The 17,842-nt window shown below is 40.4% G+C and overlaps 1 protein-coding gene across 1 annotated transcript in view; it reads right to left on the reverse strand.

Moving 5' to 3' along the window:
* The window catches only part of SYNE2 (spectrin repeat containing nuclear envelope protein 2), a 3,814,665-nt gene that overhangs the window by 888,199 nt on the left and 2,908,624 nt on the right, over window positions 1–17,842 (reverse strand). The window contains exon 101 of the mRNA XM_044073561.1: window positions 7,505–7,654. Coding sequence (XP_043929496.1) covers window positions 7,505–7,654 — 150 coding nt within the window. The remainder of the gene's footprint in view (window positions 1–7,504; window positions 7,655–17,842) is intronic.

Consider the following 17,842-nt stretch of genomic DNA (forward strand, 5'->3'; position numbering starts at 1 on the left):
CTAATAAAATATTCAGGATAGCCCCTATTGATGAACATGTTCTGTAACAAATCACATTCACATTCAAAATCAAAAATGTCTGAGGTCATGCGAGCTGCCCTAACCATTTGTCCTTTGATAACTGCACGTTTCTGATGCATTGGATGGCAACTAGAAAAATGCAAAAAACTGTTCGAATATGTAGGTTTTCTGAAAATTCTACTCTTATAGGAATGTTCTAGTCTATCTTTGTACAATGAGACATCCAAAAAATTAATGGCTTCAGATCCTGTCTCGTATGTAAATTCTAGAAAAGAAGTAGAATTTGAAATTGATTCTATGAATCCAAAAATGTCTTCTGGGTCCCCTTTCCATAAACAAAACATATCATCCTGATACCTAGTGTACCAGGAGACATTGTTATTGAACAATGGGTTTGTAAATAAATGGGTATGTTCCCAGTGGGCCATTACGACATTAGCGAATGCGCCTCCACATGGGGAACCCATGGCGACTCCAGATTTCTGTAAAAAGAATTTGTTATTAAATGTCATGAAATTATTAGTTAATATAAGATCCAATAAGGACGTTATTAAATAAATATCACTGGAATCGATTTTATTCTTTACCAAAAATTCGGAGACCCATTCAATCCCTAAATCATGGGGGATAACTGTGTATAGATCTTTGACATCTATTGTTATGAATGTGCTATTTTCGTGGTATGTAAGTTTATTAATCTCTTCCAAAAATGACCACGAATCTTTACAAATCTGAGGCTGTTTGGATAAAATTGGCTTTAGTAAATTATCAATAAGTTTTGCACATCCATAAGTGATTGAACCACGACCATCTACAATTATTCTAAAAGGTGGATCAGTCAACGATTTATGGATTTTTGGGGCTCCAAATATAGCCGGAATAATTGGTGCTCCCATAGAAATATATTCATACTGTTGAATGTCCACAGAAGATTCGATAAACAAGTCTTCGATACATTGTTTGATTTTTCTATAAGCCCCGTTTACCTCATTTCTAGATATTTGACTATAGGATTCCGTATTAAGATGTTTTTCAATCTTGTCATTATATGTTTGTTGGTCCATAAAGACAAGACCACCTCCCTTATCGGGTTTCATTACCCTAATATCAGTGCTTTTAATTAAGGTGATGAGGTTGGATTCATCTTCAGTGAGATTTCTACTGTGCTTGTTCCTGTGAGAACTAGCTATATTTCTTATGTCTAGTTCACACATTTCTACCATTATTACAAGTCAATTCAGGACCCCATTTAGAGCATGCAACATCCCCGACTAATATGGTCAATGATAGTGTGAATGATGTTAATATTGAAAACACATCATATCACGTTAGTTTTTTGCTAACCTATTCATTAGATCATAAGTATCTAAAAGATATGTTGTACAAGAATTGGTCAATTATCAGAAACAATGAGCATTTATTGGTTGCCTTAGGGAATAAACCAAAGATTACTTATAAGAGGGGTCCAAATTTGAAAAACATTCTTGAGAAAAAACATAATATTTGTATCACACATTCAAACATAAAAGGAATGTTTAAATGCGGTAGCTGCCAACAATGTAAGTTTATATTCACTGGACATACTTGTGTCATCAATGAAAAGAAGTATTTTCTTAATGTAAAATACAATTGCGATAGCAAGATGGTGGTTTACGCTGCATTATGCCAACAATGTAATGGATTTTACATAGGAAAAACGGAGAGAAAATTTAGGCAGAGAGTGTATGAACACATATATGCTATCAATAAAGGTGACCCCAATAATGCTCTAGCAAAGCATGTTTCCCAGCATCCATCTCATACATTTAAATTCATCATTCTTCAACAAAGAATTTTGAATATTAGAGGGGGTCCTTGGCAATTGAATTTAGAACTAGATGAGTTAAAATGGCAAATTTCGACAAATGCACAGTCATATCCTGGTTTAAACGAAACTATGTCAATTAAATGTATGTTAAAATTACTGTCATTAAATAGATAGATGTGTGAATATTGTTTCAAAACGTTTTTTTAAAAGGTTTTTTGAAAAAATTTTTTGAAAATTTTCAAAATTTTTAAAAATCTTTAAAAATTTTTAGACTTTTCCACATACACTAGTAATAATATTGGAATATTTATAAACATATTTGTATATCTATAATGTTTAGGATGGTTAGGGTTATTAATTAATATGTATTTCATAAAGTGCATGGTTAATTAATAATAAATATTCACTTATTGATGAATATTTAAATAATTAATGCACTTAAGCCTGGTTTGTGTGGTATTTTTGATCTCACGTTGATTTTAATTTTTTAAGTATAATAATTCATATATTATAAGAACATATACATTCCATCGATAGCAGTTTGTTTCTGATTAGGGATGTATAATTCAATGTATTTATAATATTAAGCATATGAATTTATGAATTACTATATAAATGTATATGAATTGATGCAGTTATTTTCTGTTAAAGTGGTGAGGTTTCTAGACCTTTTTAAAGGTTACATATATTTTTAAAGGTTATATTTGGTCTGCATTTTAAGAAAATTTATAGTTACTGATCATCGCCCTTTTAATTAGTAATAATCAATTAAGTAATGAATGTATATAATCTGTTAATAATGTAGTATTCACTGTTTGTCTGAAGAAGGCTTAGTAAGGACTGTCAAGCGCTTACAATAAACGGTGAACATTATCTTGGGTCTATTCTTATTGTTTCCAGTTCCGTTTGGTTTGTGTGTTTTTTTACCAGTTTCTTTTTTGGCTATTCGTTTAATGTTGACCAAACAGCCAGGCTTTCAGGAGAAGCCACAGTGTTATCAATACATATACGTACTCTCAAAGGTTAAAATATTTTCTAAAGGACCTGCCACAATGAAAAGTTTAAATATATTTAATACTAAACAATAAAATAACATGAAAATACTAAATATCTATTTACAATAAACACCAGAGTTTCAATCATAGCAATATTACAATGTTACAATATATTCATTTCAACAGCTACAATACACCTAACACACAGGTGTATTTCTTTTCTTTTCTTTTCAGCAGGACCCACTTTGGGTACATTTTTAACACAAACAACTTTACAAATACATTTTTAACACAAGCACCTGTAAAAATCAATTCATTACATAACTCCAGCTAGCTATGCTGGCATATGTTACACATCCACTGCCCTACTTCTCCTGGCATACCTGGCAATATCTCACATCATCACACTGCAATTCAGAGGGATACAAATTAGTTGATAATGAGTTCTTGCCTCATCATGGCTGACATGTCTCTGAACCACAAAAAATATGTCATGGGAGCAATGCCTTACTAGCACAAATCATACAGCTCACGCATGCCAGACCCTTTACTGAATTCCCTTATATTTCCACAGTTGTTTTAATGTGAAAAAAGATGTTAACATATCTTTAAATATATTTAAAGAGTAACCGTGCGTACAGCGTCGCTGCTAAGGAAGCTTGCAAGTAGGGGATTTGTAGTAAATAGAATGCGTTGAGGTGGCGAAGTCTGTGCTGAACTAAAAAGTTACTGTCAGTATCTCTCTTAGTTGTGAACAGAACCACAGTAATTTTCAGGTTGTTACTTGGAGTTATTTGCTGACAAGTTTGAATTTCAGCTGATGGTGCACTCTTTATTTTCTTTTTTATATATCTTTAAATATGTTAACATGCACACACCTCTCTTTTCTCTCCCTTTTAGCCCCAGTGCTTTATAAGTATTTCAGACTTACTTTAGTCCACATCTGTGTCAACTTTAAAATCAAAATGTTACTTATAAAAGGTGGGGTTTATAGTAATTGCACTTAGGCATAAAGGCAATCTGATTCATAGAGGCCAGCTGCACTTAGACACAACCAGCATGCAGTGGGAATATTTGAGATTCTGTGAAATGGGGTGAAACCTCTTCTAACACCTCCCACCCCTCCCTCCTTTCCTAATTCTCTCTCCTACACCCTCTATGCTACATCTTTTCAGGTACTGCAGCTATTCTAATCATGCATTGAAACAAATAAAGTTTCTGTACCAAAAGCTTCCAGTTTTCTGTCAAGTTGATTTGTACTGGAAGAATTACGAGTTTTTGCAGAGGAAGCATTTTTCTAACTTCAGTCTATACCTCTGTGCTTCTAAACACATACATCAACCAGAAAAAAATATGTATATCTTTACTTCTGTCAGTTCTCTTCTGACATCATGCAAAAGCTGATATTTAATAAAAGAAATACTAACCAAGCTGCTTGAAAACAATTAACAAGCAAAAAACATAGTACAAGGTAAACAATTCCATCTAGAGATGTCATTAGTTTGTATTACTGCAAGAGGGAGGAAACAGAATGAGGCAAATGAAAAAGCTCAATATTTTAAGTCTGAAACATATGAGGTATTCAACATCTTACAACAAAGGAAGGGAAGCATTATGGGTTGAGGTACTGAATAGCTGTAATATTGGAAGTTAATGCATGTTTCCTCCATCTCCACCCATACTTCGTCAGCACTGCAGTCTTTATGGAACAACTATTGCTTATGGGCAGCTAGAAACAGCCTATCATGGTTTTCTGCATTCAGATCATATGTACTGAAGTCAGAGTGCTGGAGACAACTGTGCATACACTAAATTATGTGTTCTGAAACATAAGTGTTATTTGAAGACAGAGAAACTCTCAAGTGAAGTATTAGCCTGGTGGTATGATGGCCAGTGACTGATTGTATGATGACAAAAACATCCATATGGGAAACTTGATAATCTAGCATGGGAAGATCTGCATGCTCAGTTATTAGTGAAGAAAAGACAAGTGGATATCAAGGGATAGAAAATACATCTCTTAAACTGTATTCTGAGATATCTACCATGATGGAGATCAGTACAGCGGATATAATGCAGCATGTATGAAGGGAGATCAGGTGTTGACAACCCTGAAGTGCACATTCACGCATGATCAGTATAACCTTGATATTACAACAAACTGGCTATTTTACCTAGAGGATTACAACTGAGACATTCATATGAGGATGGCAAGGAAAATCCAAATCTGCTCTAGGAGACTCTCTTGGTAGATAAGGGGTCTATAGTATTTGAAAGAAGATTTCTAACTTCGAATACCATATGGGCGACACCATATGGTCGAAGTTAGAAAACTCTGAATACAGAAAAACAAAAAAAACAAAAAGGTCACCTAAGATGTTAAAGCAGGGGGGAAAGACCCCATGCACCCCTCACACCCCCGCTCTTTAAATATACCAACTCCGTGATCGCACTACAGTGCATTAAAGGGAAGTATTCCCTTTACCGCATTATAGTGCAGTCTCAGAGTTTTTATATTTAAAGAACAGGGGTGTGGGGGCGAAGGGGGGCTTGCACCCCTGCCTACAACCCTTAGTTTAGGGTTTAGTCCTTTCTTTTTTTTTTCAGATTTCGAAGTTTTCTAACTTCGACCATATGGTGTCACCCATATGGTATTCAAAGTTAGAAATCTTCATTCAAATAATATAGACCCATAGATAAGTATATACACTCATCACACTTCATAGGTAATTACTATACTAAATGCCCTAATTGCACTTAACAAGAGAAATAAGGTTTATTAGCTAAAGCACATGCTACTTATCTTAAGTTCAGAAGAAAGTTGTTAAGCACGGTTACATGTAGGACTACAGATTTAGTATATATGGCAGAGTGTGATCAGTGTGAACGTTTTTATGTTGGAAAAACGAATTGCATGTTTAAGGTTAGGATTTTACAACATCTATCAGCTATTAGGAATGCTGATACTCATAATGCCCTCTATAGGCATATAGAGAAACATGCACAGCACAGCTTTAGATTTAAAGCCATTGTTAATATCAGGTTGAACAGTAGAGGGGGTGATATTAAGAATATAACAGAGCTCAATGAGGCCAAGTGGATTGTTGAACTATTGGCCCATAGACCTCCAGGTCTCAATGAGATGATTCCAATGAAACCCGCCCTGAAAAATAGGCGGGTGTTTTATTGATTTTGATTGGCCATGCTTTGTTTTAAACTGTTACTACTTTGTTTGATGGTTATCAGAAGAAGGGTTACACCTGAAAGCGCTCATCTGTAATTGTTTTTACTGCTTACTGAAGTTGGATTTGTACAGTTTTTTCTACTTGACATTGGATTTTATTAAAACCTTTGGACATTCAGCAGTGTTCTGCAACGTTTTTTCTTCACGTTTTAAAAAATCCCTGTGATTTTGAACTCTGGTGTCACTGTGAATATATACTTAGTATTTTCTTGTTCTTTTATTATTTATTATTAAATATATTTAAACCTTTCATTGTGGCTGATCTGTCTAGAGATATTTAAGTTTTGAAAGTACTTGTATATTTATTTGGCGACACCATGTGGGCTATTCTTAATAGCCTTGCTCTTGGTCAAACTACCACTTGTATTAATATTAATATTAATATTACACAGTAAGATTGGACACCATTTGTTATGGGCCTTAAAGTAGCTGATAAGGAGTTAGCCAGTGGCAGTGATAACTACCTTATAGTATGGGCAAACGGAGGCATAACAAGTAAACCTGTGCCAGCCTTTCCCAGGTGTGTGTGTGCGTGTGTGTGTGTGTGTGTGTGTGTGTGTGTGTGTGTGTGTGTGTGTGTGTGTGTGTGTGTGTGTGTGTAAATTAAACCTCAAAGACTGTGTATCAGGCTACTTGGACAGGGACACGAAACACTGGTTGGACAGAGATGGTGCTGGAGGTCTTGGCTTGGCCACTCAGCTGAGATCTCAACTCTATAGCTGTGCCAGTGGGGAGTCTTATTGGGGATCTGGAGAAAGAGGGAGAAACCAGCTCTAGAATGACTGTAGTCTCTGTATGCTCTTACGGGAAATTGCACTTGATGCAGAGAACTGCATCTGGAAATACTGTGTGTGTGTACCTGTTGTCCTCCCAGCATACGTCCCCCACTGGTGAGGACTGAGGGTCTTTGATTACTGGTCCAGTGGTGGGTCATCACACTAGTAACTCCAGAAGGTTCCTGTTACTTGCACACCATTGCCAACTGGATTCTTATCACCCATCAGATGTAAATAAGGCAGTGAACAAAAATGGATGAGGCAATGTATGGCCTGAAGACCAGGAACCTCAGTCATACCACAAAAGAAAATAGCTCACTTTTCAACGTAAGCACCTTGCCCACACCCTCCTCATTTTAAGAAACCACTAGATGATAACATGTCTCAGCATTCACACTGCAGCAGGACATCCTCACTGTCACAGTGTTTTGGGTGTCACCACCTTAAAGGGCAGCCATATTATGGTACTATTTTATCAAATAAAGATGGTTCTTATTGACACTCTCTCATTCCTTCTTCTGGTCATCATTAAAGCAGTCTCTGCTGAATCCCTCTCAACAGTTAACCTGCCATCATGTTGGCTGTTCAGTGTAATTAGAATAGTGGCTGTCGCTATTAAAGCATTTACAACTCCTCTTGTACACATTTTCTTATGAGTTACCTTGTACTTTTGGAGAAGGTCTCTAATAACAACTGCTCCACATTGTGTATTTAATTTCTGTTCATCTTCTTTTATTGCAGCATTCAGCTGGCCCATCCAAGCCATCAGTTCTAAAATTCCTTGGCGAGATGATAGTTTTTCCATCTGCAGCTGAAAGAAAAAAAAAAGATAAACATGATATATGTCATAATAATTACATGCCTTATAGTTTATAATAAACTCTGTGGAAACATGATACCCAACACATATCAGAAACTGAACAGACAAAAGGAATTTACAAAGGAAATTCTGTGTCAGAAAGCTAGCTTAGTTTTCAGGCACTGTTTATCCAAACAGAACATTCTTCAGTGTCACTAATGTTTTGCTACAGCTCAGAGAGGGCAAATATACAACACATGAACAGTAGTATTTAGTGGTATTTCTTCAGTGCTGCTTATTTGTTGCTTTTACACATGAACAGTATTTCACTGCCAGTTAATTCATTCTGCTGCTTCTTCATACTTCTGAAGTACAAGATGTAGGCAATCCTTGATTTTATTCCCCTAGATGTATGGGCTACATGTGAGTGCATGGAGGTGCATCCTGTGACAGACTGGCATTTTCTCCACAATTAGTTTCTCAGCTCAATGCCCATTGACTGTTGGTATAGGCTTCAGCTTTCCCAAATCCCTGGAAAGTAAAAAGCACAGTATCAGAGAATGAATGAATGAATGAATGAAATATGAGGTCCTCCATATGCTTGAAAGGCTTAAGAGACTGAAAGCAAATTCATACATTTATACCAGCACTTGTGAAATTTCTTTGTGCTGGTAGGTTGCAGTAATTACTCGAGGTTTGGAAAGAAATTACATAGACTTAGAGAAAGCATATGACAGGGTGCCTAGAGAGGAGTTGTGGTATTGTATGAGGAAGTCAGGAATATCAGAAAAGTATGTAAGAGTGGTACAGGATATGTACAAGGGTAGTGTGACAGCGGTGAGGTCTGCGGTGGGAGTGACGGATGCGTTTAAGGTGGAGGTTGGGTTACATCAAGGATCAGCTCTGAGCCCTTTCTTATTTGCAATGATGATGGATAGGTTGATAGACGAGATTAGACAGGAGTCCCCGTGGACTATGATGTTTGCAGATGACATTATGATCTGTAGTGAGGGAACAGGTTGAGGAGACCCTGGAGAGATGGAGATATGCTCTAGAGAGAAGAGGAATGAAGGTCAGCAGGACTAAGACAGAATATATGTGTGTGAATGAGGGGGAGGATAGAGGAATGGTGAGGATGCAAGGAGTAGAGGTAGCGAAGGCGGATGAGTTTAAATACTTGGGGTCAATAGTTCAGAGTAACGGTGAGTGTGGAATAGTTGTGAAGAAGAGAGTACAGGCAGGATGGAGTGGGTGGAAAAGAGTATCAGGAGTGATTTGTGACAGACGAGTACCTGTAAGATTGAAAGGGAAGGTCTACAAGAGGGTAGTGAGACCAGCTATGTTATATGGGTTGGAGACAGTGGCACTGACAAAAATGTAGGAGTTTGCGCTGGATGTGGCAGAATTAAAGATGTTAAGATTTGCACTGGGTGTGACGAGGGTGGACAGGATTAGGAATCAGTATATTAGAGGGTCATCCCAGGTTGGAAGGTTTGGAGACAAAGCCAGAGAGGCACGGTTACGTTGGTTTGGACATGTGCTGAGTAGGGATGCTGAGTATATTGGGAAAAAGATGCTAAGGATGAAGCTACCAGGTAACAGGAAAAGAGGAAGGCCTAAGATAAGGTTTATGGATGTGGTGAGAGAGGACATGCAGGTGGTTGGTGTGACAGCGCAAGATGCAGAGGACAGGAAGAAATGGAAACTGTGGCGACCCCTAACGGGAACAGCTGAAAGAAGATGATGATATATATATATATATATATATATATATATATATATATATATATATATATATACACACACATACACATATATACAGACAGATAGATATATGGGTCTACTTTGTTTCGTTGAATCTCATTTCACTGAATTTCATTTTACCCCGACTACATCGCTGAAAACACAAATAACTGAAAACTCATTTCACTGAAATGCAGTTAATATATATGGCACTGTGTAGAGTACTGTAAGGCAAGTAAAAGGTGTATGCCCTTTTCCCCACTGTAGTGCAATCCTGGAGTTAGTCTATATAGTTGGGGGGTGGTGTGGGAGGCACATATCAACAGACTGGGTCTGTGATCAACACCTGGTACCACTGCCCGTGAGGGACATGGGTGCAACCCCAGGGGCAGATTTTCTGTCTCCCATCCAATTATCTAGGCTGTATTTGAATAGGGTCAGTGAGGAGCTCTATCACAAGCTAGGTTGACATCCGTAGAATGAGTGACTCTTGTGCCATTTGACTTGCGGATGTGCAGCATTTCCATTAGGTCACGGATGGAGATTGTCCTATAGGCCAGACACAAGTCACCTTTCATCAGCCTATAAGATACAGAGTAAAGTGACAGGGCTGTCAGCCTGTCCATATAGGTCATGGTTTGGAGTCCCTGTATTTTCTTAGTGAAAAACTCTGAGGTCTCTCCAGCTGCTGCAGGTGTATAGTGAGATACATGCAAAAGGGTGCATTATACGCTGTTAGTGGTCTGATGTAAGTCAAGTACAGTGGAGTTATAACATAACTTGACCTGGATGCTATGTCCTTGCCTATAAAGTGCGCTACATAGAAGGCTTTCCTTATCACTGAGATAGCTTGGTGGTCAAAGTTCAGACTGCCATTCAGCAAAGTCAGCTTGCCATCCAAAGTCAGATTGCTGTTCCAAAGTCTCACACCACTGTGTTGGAACTTGGGGGGGGGGGGGTGCTGTCAATATTGTAATTTGTATGGAACTCCATTTTGCCAAAGGAAATAATAAGTTTTTTTTTTTCTTTTTTTTAATTTTGCTTTTAGTTTTACAACATGACTTTAGCACCAATCATTTCTTTATGTTAGCCCTTCTTGTAATATGTCAACATCATTGGGGGACTCAGTCATTGCTCCCATTTGCAATCATCGGCAAACTTGGTGAGCCAAAAGCCATCTACTTTGTCCTGGACTTCTGAAAAATAGATGCCAAAGAGTAAGGGGGCCCAGCACAGACCCCTGTAGTACTCTATTGGGGATGGGTCTACTGGTGGATGTGAAGTCATCAGTTTTGATAGCGTGTGCTCTGTCAGTGAGCAAACTGGCTACCCATCTAGGAATGTAAGGGCTAATCCCTATCTGAGAGGGTTTTCTAAAGAATGCCGGAGTGGGGAATTTTGTCAAAAGCCTTGACGAGGTTGAGACAGGCAATGTGCACTGTCTTACCTTCGTGCATGGCTTTGGTGACATTGTCAAAGAAGTTAATCAAGTTTAATAAGCATGACCTAACCTTAACAAAGCCAAATTGGGGTGGGTCCAGCATTTGGAAGTCACCTATGTCCTTGTTGATAAGGTCCATAATAATTCTTTCTATGGCTTTGCAGATGAGGCTGGTTAGACTTATGGGTCTGTAGTTCCCAGAGTCAGTTGATGGCCCCACTTTGTGCAGGGGGGATTACTGTTGCTGTTTTCCATTCTGCAGGAGCATAGCTAGTTCTCAAGGTATGAATCAAGAGAATGCCAAGTGGGTGAACTATGTCTCATTTTAGATTGTTTAGTAAACAACATGGCATATTATCCAGTCCCACTGAAGCTGTCTTTATGGCCTTGGCAGAGATGAACAGTTCTCTAGAGGTACTAGGCAGAGGTCAGGTATGCTTTGGGATATGGTAGGTGGGGATAGGGGTGAAGTTTGCACTGAATCTGTCAGTTAATGGGTTGGCAATATTTTCCAGTGTAGTATAAGTGATTCCATCTAGAAAACGTTTGGCACATAGTTGGGCATTCCCTTTTAGACTTCGCATGTAGTTAAAGAATGCCTTATGATTATCCTTGGCTAGGGATGCGATTTTATTTTCGTAATTTGTTTTAGAAGGCTTTACAAGATTTTTGATTTTCTTGTTTAGGCGTAGGAGGGAACTCTTTCTCTGCAGAGTGATATCCCTCTTGCTTTTGGACAACAATTTCTTCCTCTTATTACATAATCTGTTTATACTTGAAGTCCACCACTTGTGTATGTCTCCCAGTCTATGAAAGGATAGTTGAAATCTCTCAAGACGAAGGTGTTGGGCTGTATGGCAATGGATTCCAGTAAATTGAGGTAGGCTGTGTGCTTATACTGGTTCATGTTGAGGAATCTACAGCTAGCAATGATGTGGTATGGTACTTTCTCAATAGCTAACTGTACATGGAGCAGTTTGCGAGAGTCATGCTGTTTGAACAGTCTCAGAGTGTGTTTGGTTTTAATTAAGATGGATACACCTCCACCTTTCGTTCTTTCACTCTCATTTTGAGGTCTGAATGTGTGAAAGGCATTGTAGCCTTGCAAGGCCGTGGTGCTCTTAGTGGTCTTGAGCCATGTCTTGGTAACTGCACAAATGTCTGCACCCTCTAAAGTGAGGAGTGCTTCCAGGGAGTGCAGTTTCATGTTTAAACACCTAGCAAAAGGCAATGGCAGGAGCTAGACATTTGGTGAATACCCTGGGAGCAGTAGATAAGCCAAAGGGCAAAGCAGAGAATTGAAAGTGTAGTGATCATAGGTTGATACTAGGCTATCTGCCCTAGGGCATTTATAAGCCTAGCCAGAGTGTGTTTGGCTTTCGCCACCCTTTTAGATTAGTTGACTGTGCCTCTGTATAGTAGGTCACAGAAGATAGCCCTTTTAAGGTTAGTTTACTGTGCCTCTGTCTAGTAGGGACACAGAAGAAATCCCAGGGGTAAACCTACGATCTCCCATCCACTCGTCAAGATTTCTCTTGAAGACGGTCATTGAGGGGCTCTGCCTAACATGGATTGGGATTTTGCTCCAGAAGCCTCTGGGATATGAATCTGTCCCTCCAGCATGTCCTCTTTATTTCTGTGCTGAGGTTTAAGTCCCTGGAGCGTGTAGCTCTAAGGGATTTGGATTTCCTGAGGTGGAGCATGTCCATTAATTCTGGTTTGGACATGGCTTTATACGTCAGGCACAAATCACCTCTGAGGAGGTGGTAAGCAACTGAGTAGAGCTGGAGTTTCTTTAGCCTAACTGCGTAGGGCATCTGTTTGAGTCCCTTGATCCTCTTGGTGAGGTACTTTTGGGGTCTTTCCAGTTGCTGCAGGTGTTGGGTAAGGTACATCCCAAATGGGGCATTGTATTCAATTATGGGCTTGAAGATTGATGAGTAGAGGGGCACAATGACCTCTCTTGATCTAGATGTGAACCCTTTCGTGATAAGGTGGGCTATATAGAAGGTCTTTCTAACCACTTTGGCAACGTGACTGTCAAAGGAGAGATTGCTATCTACTTGGGTCCCCAAATCCCTAATTACTTCTTCCATACTTAATGGATTACCACCTATGTGGTAATTTGTGGGCACTTTGTTTTTCCCAAAGGGGATGACTATGCACTTTTTGGCATTTAGCTTTAGGCCATGGCTCTGGCACCAGTTATCCGTCTCTGTGAGACCCTTTTGGAGGCTGCTTGTGTCAGTCGGTGAGTCGATTATGGCACCCAGTTTGCAGTCATCTATGAACTTGGTCAGCCATAGTCCTCTCATATTAGCCTGTACCTCAGAGAAATATATACCGAACAAGAGAGGTCCAAGGACTGAGCCTCGTGGGAACCCACTTGTAACTGGTTTAGAGTCTGACATGGCACCTGCAATTCTGACCATGTGGGTTCTATCCCTGAGCCAGTTTGCAACCCATCTTGTGACATATGGGTTGATATTTAAGCTGGTGAGCTTATTTGTGATGCCCGAGTGGGGTATTGTTTTGAAGGCTTTTGCGAGGTCCAGGTAGGCTGTGTGGACTACCTTCCCTTCATCTATGGCCTTGGTGACTGTTTCAAAGAAGTCGACCAGGTTCAAGAGGCAAGACCTGCCCTTAACAAAGCTGAATTGGGTAGGATCCAGTGTTTGGAGGTTCCCAATGTCTTTGTTTATGAGTTCCATGATGATACGCTCCATAGCTTTGCAGACCATGCTAGTCAGGCTTATAGGGCGATAGTTTCCGGAGTCTGTTGTGGCACCACCTTTGTGGAGTGGGACCACTGTTGCTGTACGCCATTCCTTGGGTACATATCCTGTAGTAAGGCTGAGATTGAACAGTGACTTTATGTGAGGGTTCAGTTCTTCTTGGAGCTCGTGTAAGATGCAGCCCGGAACACCGTCCAGTCCCATTGATGCTGTGTGTTTTGCTTTGGAAAGGGAAGCTCTCAGCTGTGCATCTGTGATGTCAGGGAGGCTACACTCTGTTGGGATAGACATTTGCTCTTTTGGAGAGGGAAGGGGGGAGACGTTTGCACTGAACCTGTCTGCCAGGATGTTGGCAATGTCTGTGGGTTCAGTGTATTTTTTGTCATTTTGCACTAACTCAGAGCGTATCTGGGAGTTGACACCCAGGTTCCTGACATAACTAAAGAAGGCCTTGTGATTATCTTTAGCGTCTTGTGCAATTTTTCTTTCGAAGCTGGCCTTAGATGATTTTATGAGGGATCGTAGTTTCTTGCTAGTACTGATCAGAGATGCCTTCCCTTTTTGGGATTTTGCTCTATCATGCAGTAGCTTCCTCCTTCTGTTATATAGCTTATTTATGGCTGGGGTCCATCAGACAGGTCTCCTGCCTTTGGAGGAGTGAGTCTTGGTTTTATTTGGGATACCACAATCCATGCATTCCTGTAGGTGTCCATAGAATGTGTTTGTAAAGGATTCTGCAGTTTGGGCCATATTTTCCACTGGCCCATGGGCTTTGAAGGATTCCACCTCGGCTTTGAGAACTGTGTAGTTTGTTTTTGAGAAGTTCTTCACCATGGTTTCCTTGGCTGGGGTGGGGACAGGATATGGATGTCCAGTGAGATTAATTTATGGTCAGATCTTACCAATGAGGGGTATACCTCTGGTAGCAGCTGGATCCTGCTCTGAAGCGCAGGAATTTTCTGCATGATTCCCTTATTGGGATGTGCAGGTAAGCATCCTTTAGGTCTACGGTGACCATCCAAGTGTTGTTTGGCAGCATTGGTAGAAGCTGTTGTAAGGTAAGCATTTTGAATTTTGGGATTACCAGAAAGGTATTGAGAAAGGATAGGTCCAGGATGGGATGCCAAGTCCCCTCTTTTCTGGGAACAAGGAATAGTTTGGAATAGAATCCTTTTGCAACTTGTTGTGGAGGTACAGGTTCTACTGCCCCTAGGGATATTTGGTTTTGCAATAGTTTTAGTGCTTCTGCCCACTGGTTTGGAGGTAGGTCTGGTTACCCTTTTGGAGGTGGTAGTTCTTGGAAATTGAATTTGTACCCCTGAGCAATGACTTTTAAGACCCATTGAACTTTCTCTGTACAGAAATAGGCTTCCTCCTAGCTTTTGGTGTGATGGAGGCAGGCAGAGATAGGAAAGGCAGTCATTGAGAGTTTTTTCCATACAGGGTTGCTTTTTGAACTCCCTGCTCTAGTGTTTGAGGGGAGGCCACTGTTTTGTTCTTTGCTGGCCCTGAGTTTTAGTCCTAGTGAGTCTGTACCTATGGGTTTTGCCTTGTGCCTGGGTGTTTGGTGCAGGAAAGGACCAGTGTTTAGAAGGAAAATTTCTGCTGAACCTAGGAGGTTGCACTTGAAGAAAATCTTTAACAGTCTGCATCGATTTTGCTTTGTCTTCCATCTTTTTAAGTACCTCTTCAGTTTTCTGTCTGAACAAGCAGTCTTTGTCAAGAGGTGCATCCATGATTTTAGCTTTGACATAATCAGGAAGAGGTTGTTTCTTCAGCCATGCATGTCTTCTGATAACAGATTCTGTCACTGCTGCCCTGCTAGAAGCTTCTAGGCCATCAAATCCACAGTGCAAGGAGTGCATTGCCACCTGAGATGAAGAGTGCAGTAGTTCTATAATCTCTTTATTGTTGGCAAAATCTGGAAAAGCAGAAATTTTCTGTTGCAAAAGTTCCAAAGTGTGCTTTATTTTTTTAACATATGGAACTGACAGTTGAGAGCCCTTATAGTTAAAGTTGCAGCGGTATATACTTTTTTACCCCATCTGGCCAGGGCCCTGGATTCTTTGTCTGAGGTTGTAGGATTCTTTACAGAGGTAGTCTTAGCTCCCTTAGGTCCCTGAGTAATCACCTCTGGATCTGCTATAGGATTTCTGTAGAGGAATTTATGAGAGTCAGGTACCTTGTAGTATCTGTCAGGTTTTTTTGGGGCAGGTGGAAGGGTGTCAGGGGTAAGGCTGGATTCTTGGTAAACATCATCTATCACCTCCAAGGGATGGCCAGAGGCCTGTGCTGGGGTAGGTCCAGAAACTCTCTTAGTCTTTTCTTGGATTGAGGGAATTCCATTAATTCCCACTGTAAGTGTTCCCTGAGGGTGTGAAATGTTTTTCCAAAGGAAAAGTCCTATGGAGGTGATGCAGAAGGAATAGATTCTTCTGGACCTGAGTCTTCATAGGCAGTAAGAGGATTTTCCTCTTCAAAAACAAAGGAGTCAGATCCCTCTGAGTCTAAATCTGATCAGATGTCTGGAGAAGGTTTCCTTCTCCTTTTAGATAGTGTGGCCTGATTACCCCGGATGAAAGTGATGAGATCCTCCTCTCTTATAAGCATTCTAGTTTGAGGAGGGGGAGCAGTAGTGGAATGGAGACTTTTTGCTGTTTTCTTTGGAGTAGCTCTAAGTCTGGCATGAAGAGTATCCCTCGGTGCTGTCGGTGTGTTAGTCGGAAGAGAGGGCGAAGGCCTTGAAGTGAATTCCACAGTGGGATAGGTATCCTTGGAAACCGGGGCCTGCATAGTGGCTCCAGACCCAACTGAGGCAGAGAGAGCCAAAGGCTCCTTAGATGATGCAGTTTTCTGCGGCATACAGGACTCCAAAAGGGTGTCAGTAGAGGACTGTGAAGTAATCGAGTCAGGCATCAGGGGCTGCGAAAGCACCTCACTGAATTCCGAAGAACTGACGACCCTTTTAGCGGTGGTGTCGTCAGAGGGCTTGGCCTTATGCGGTCTGTCTCTATCCTTATCTTTACATTTTTTTCAGAAGATCTGCGGTTTGCTGACTGATGGATGCCATATCGTTAATCGGAGATGGAAGACGAAAATATGTGGAATCAAACAGGGCTCTACGATGAACAGTTCTAGAGTTAAAGAGGGCACAGAACCGACAGCTGGGTACATCATGATCTGGGCCTAAGCAAGTGACACAGTAAGAATGGAAGTCTCGGTGTGGTATTTGCTTTCCACAGGTGAGACAGTTATTGACTTTTTTGGACATCGGTTAGTGCAAGAAAAAGGAAGGATCCCCAACGGGGTACTTAGCTTAAGACGTTTTCAGCTGAAGTTTGCAGTCTGGAAACAGCTGACCGGCACTGTTGTGAATTGTTTCTGCTATGGGCTTCACGGCAAGAAAAACTGAGGTAATGGCATCACCTGCTCTCCTTTATAGCTTAGACGACCTGATGTCAGCCAGCAAGCGACAGCAGCTGATGCACAAAACCTTGACTCTGGTATTCAGACCGACTGAGAGCTACCACAACATGGATAACCCAATGGTTAGTACTGTAGCAGTGAAACACGAAGAACATCTGCCTGTCCATTGTGGCAGGATTTTTCTAAATGTGGCATTTGGGAAGGAAGTGGGCTAGTTGGACTTAGTTCCAACTGCAAAAATGAAACAGTAAATCAATTAAATACAGTTAAAGTGCAGTGCTGGCTTAAAATATACTTTTTTTTTTTTTTTAGGTGGATGCCTTGAGTTTCAGTGCAGATATACTCCAGACCTCTGGCTAAAGTTTCCAAACACTGGGCAGCTCTGGTAAACTGAGCACAAACCTACACAAATGTGAGGCTTATATACAGGCAAATTTGAACAGTTTTAACATAACTAGCAGTGGGAAAGCCCCAGACTGAGCCTTTCTCCAGCAATCCCAACTCAGATGGGTCCTGAGCCACATACTTCTGCCATAAGGGAGCAGGGAGGCCCTCTTAATGTAAGATGGCTGGTTTAAGAGCACACTGATAACACACAGTCTAGATTCAGCAGGTCTGAATCTCGCCTATGCTACATAAGGCAACTAAACACAATTTCTAGACTGGAAAGAGTAAGGGAGACTCACTTAATGGTCAAAGAGAGTGTGTTTAGTAGTATACTATTAGATGACCTGCAGTGGTACCACCCTCTGCACAAGCTGGCAGCTCTTCAAGGAGCTGTGAACAATGGGAGACTATGGAGAACATTTCCTATAGACAATTTTAAACCTGAGTGGTTTGCTTATATGTAAGCAA

This window comes from Protopterus annectens, chromosome 6.part0 (genome assembly GCF_019279795.1).
Source record: "Protopterus annectens isolate FY-2018-M chromosome 6.part0, PAN1.0, whole genome shotgun sequence".
NCBI lineage: Eukaryota > Metazoa > Chordata > Ceratodontiformes > Protopteridae > Protopterus > Protopterus annectens.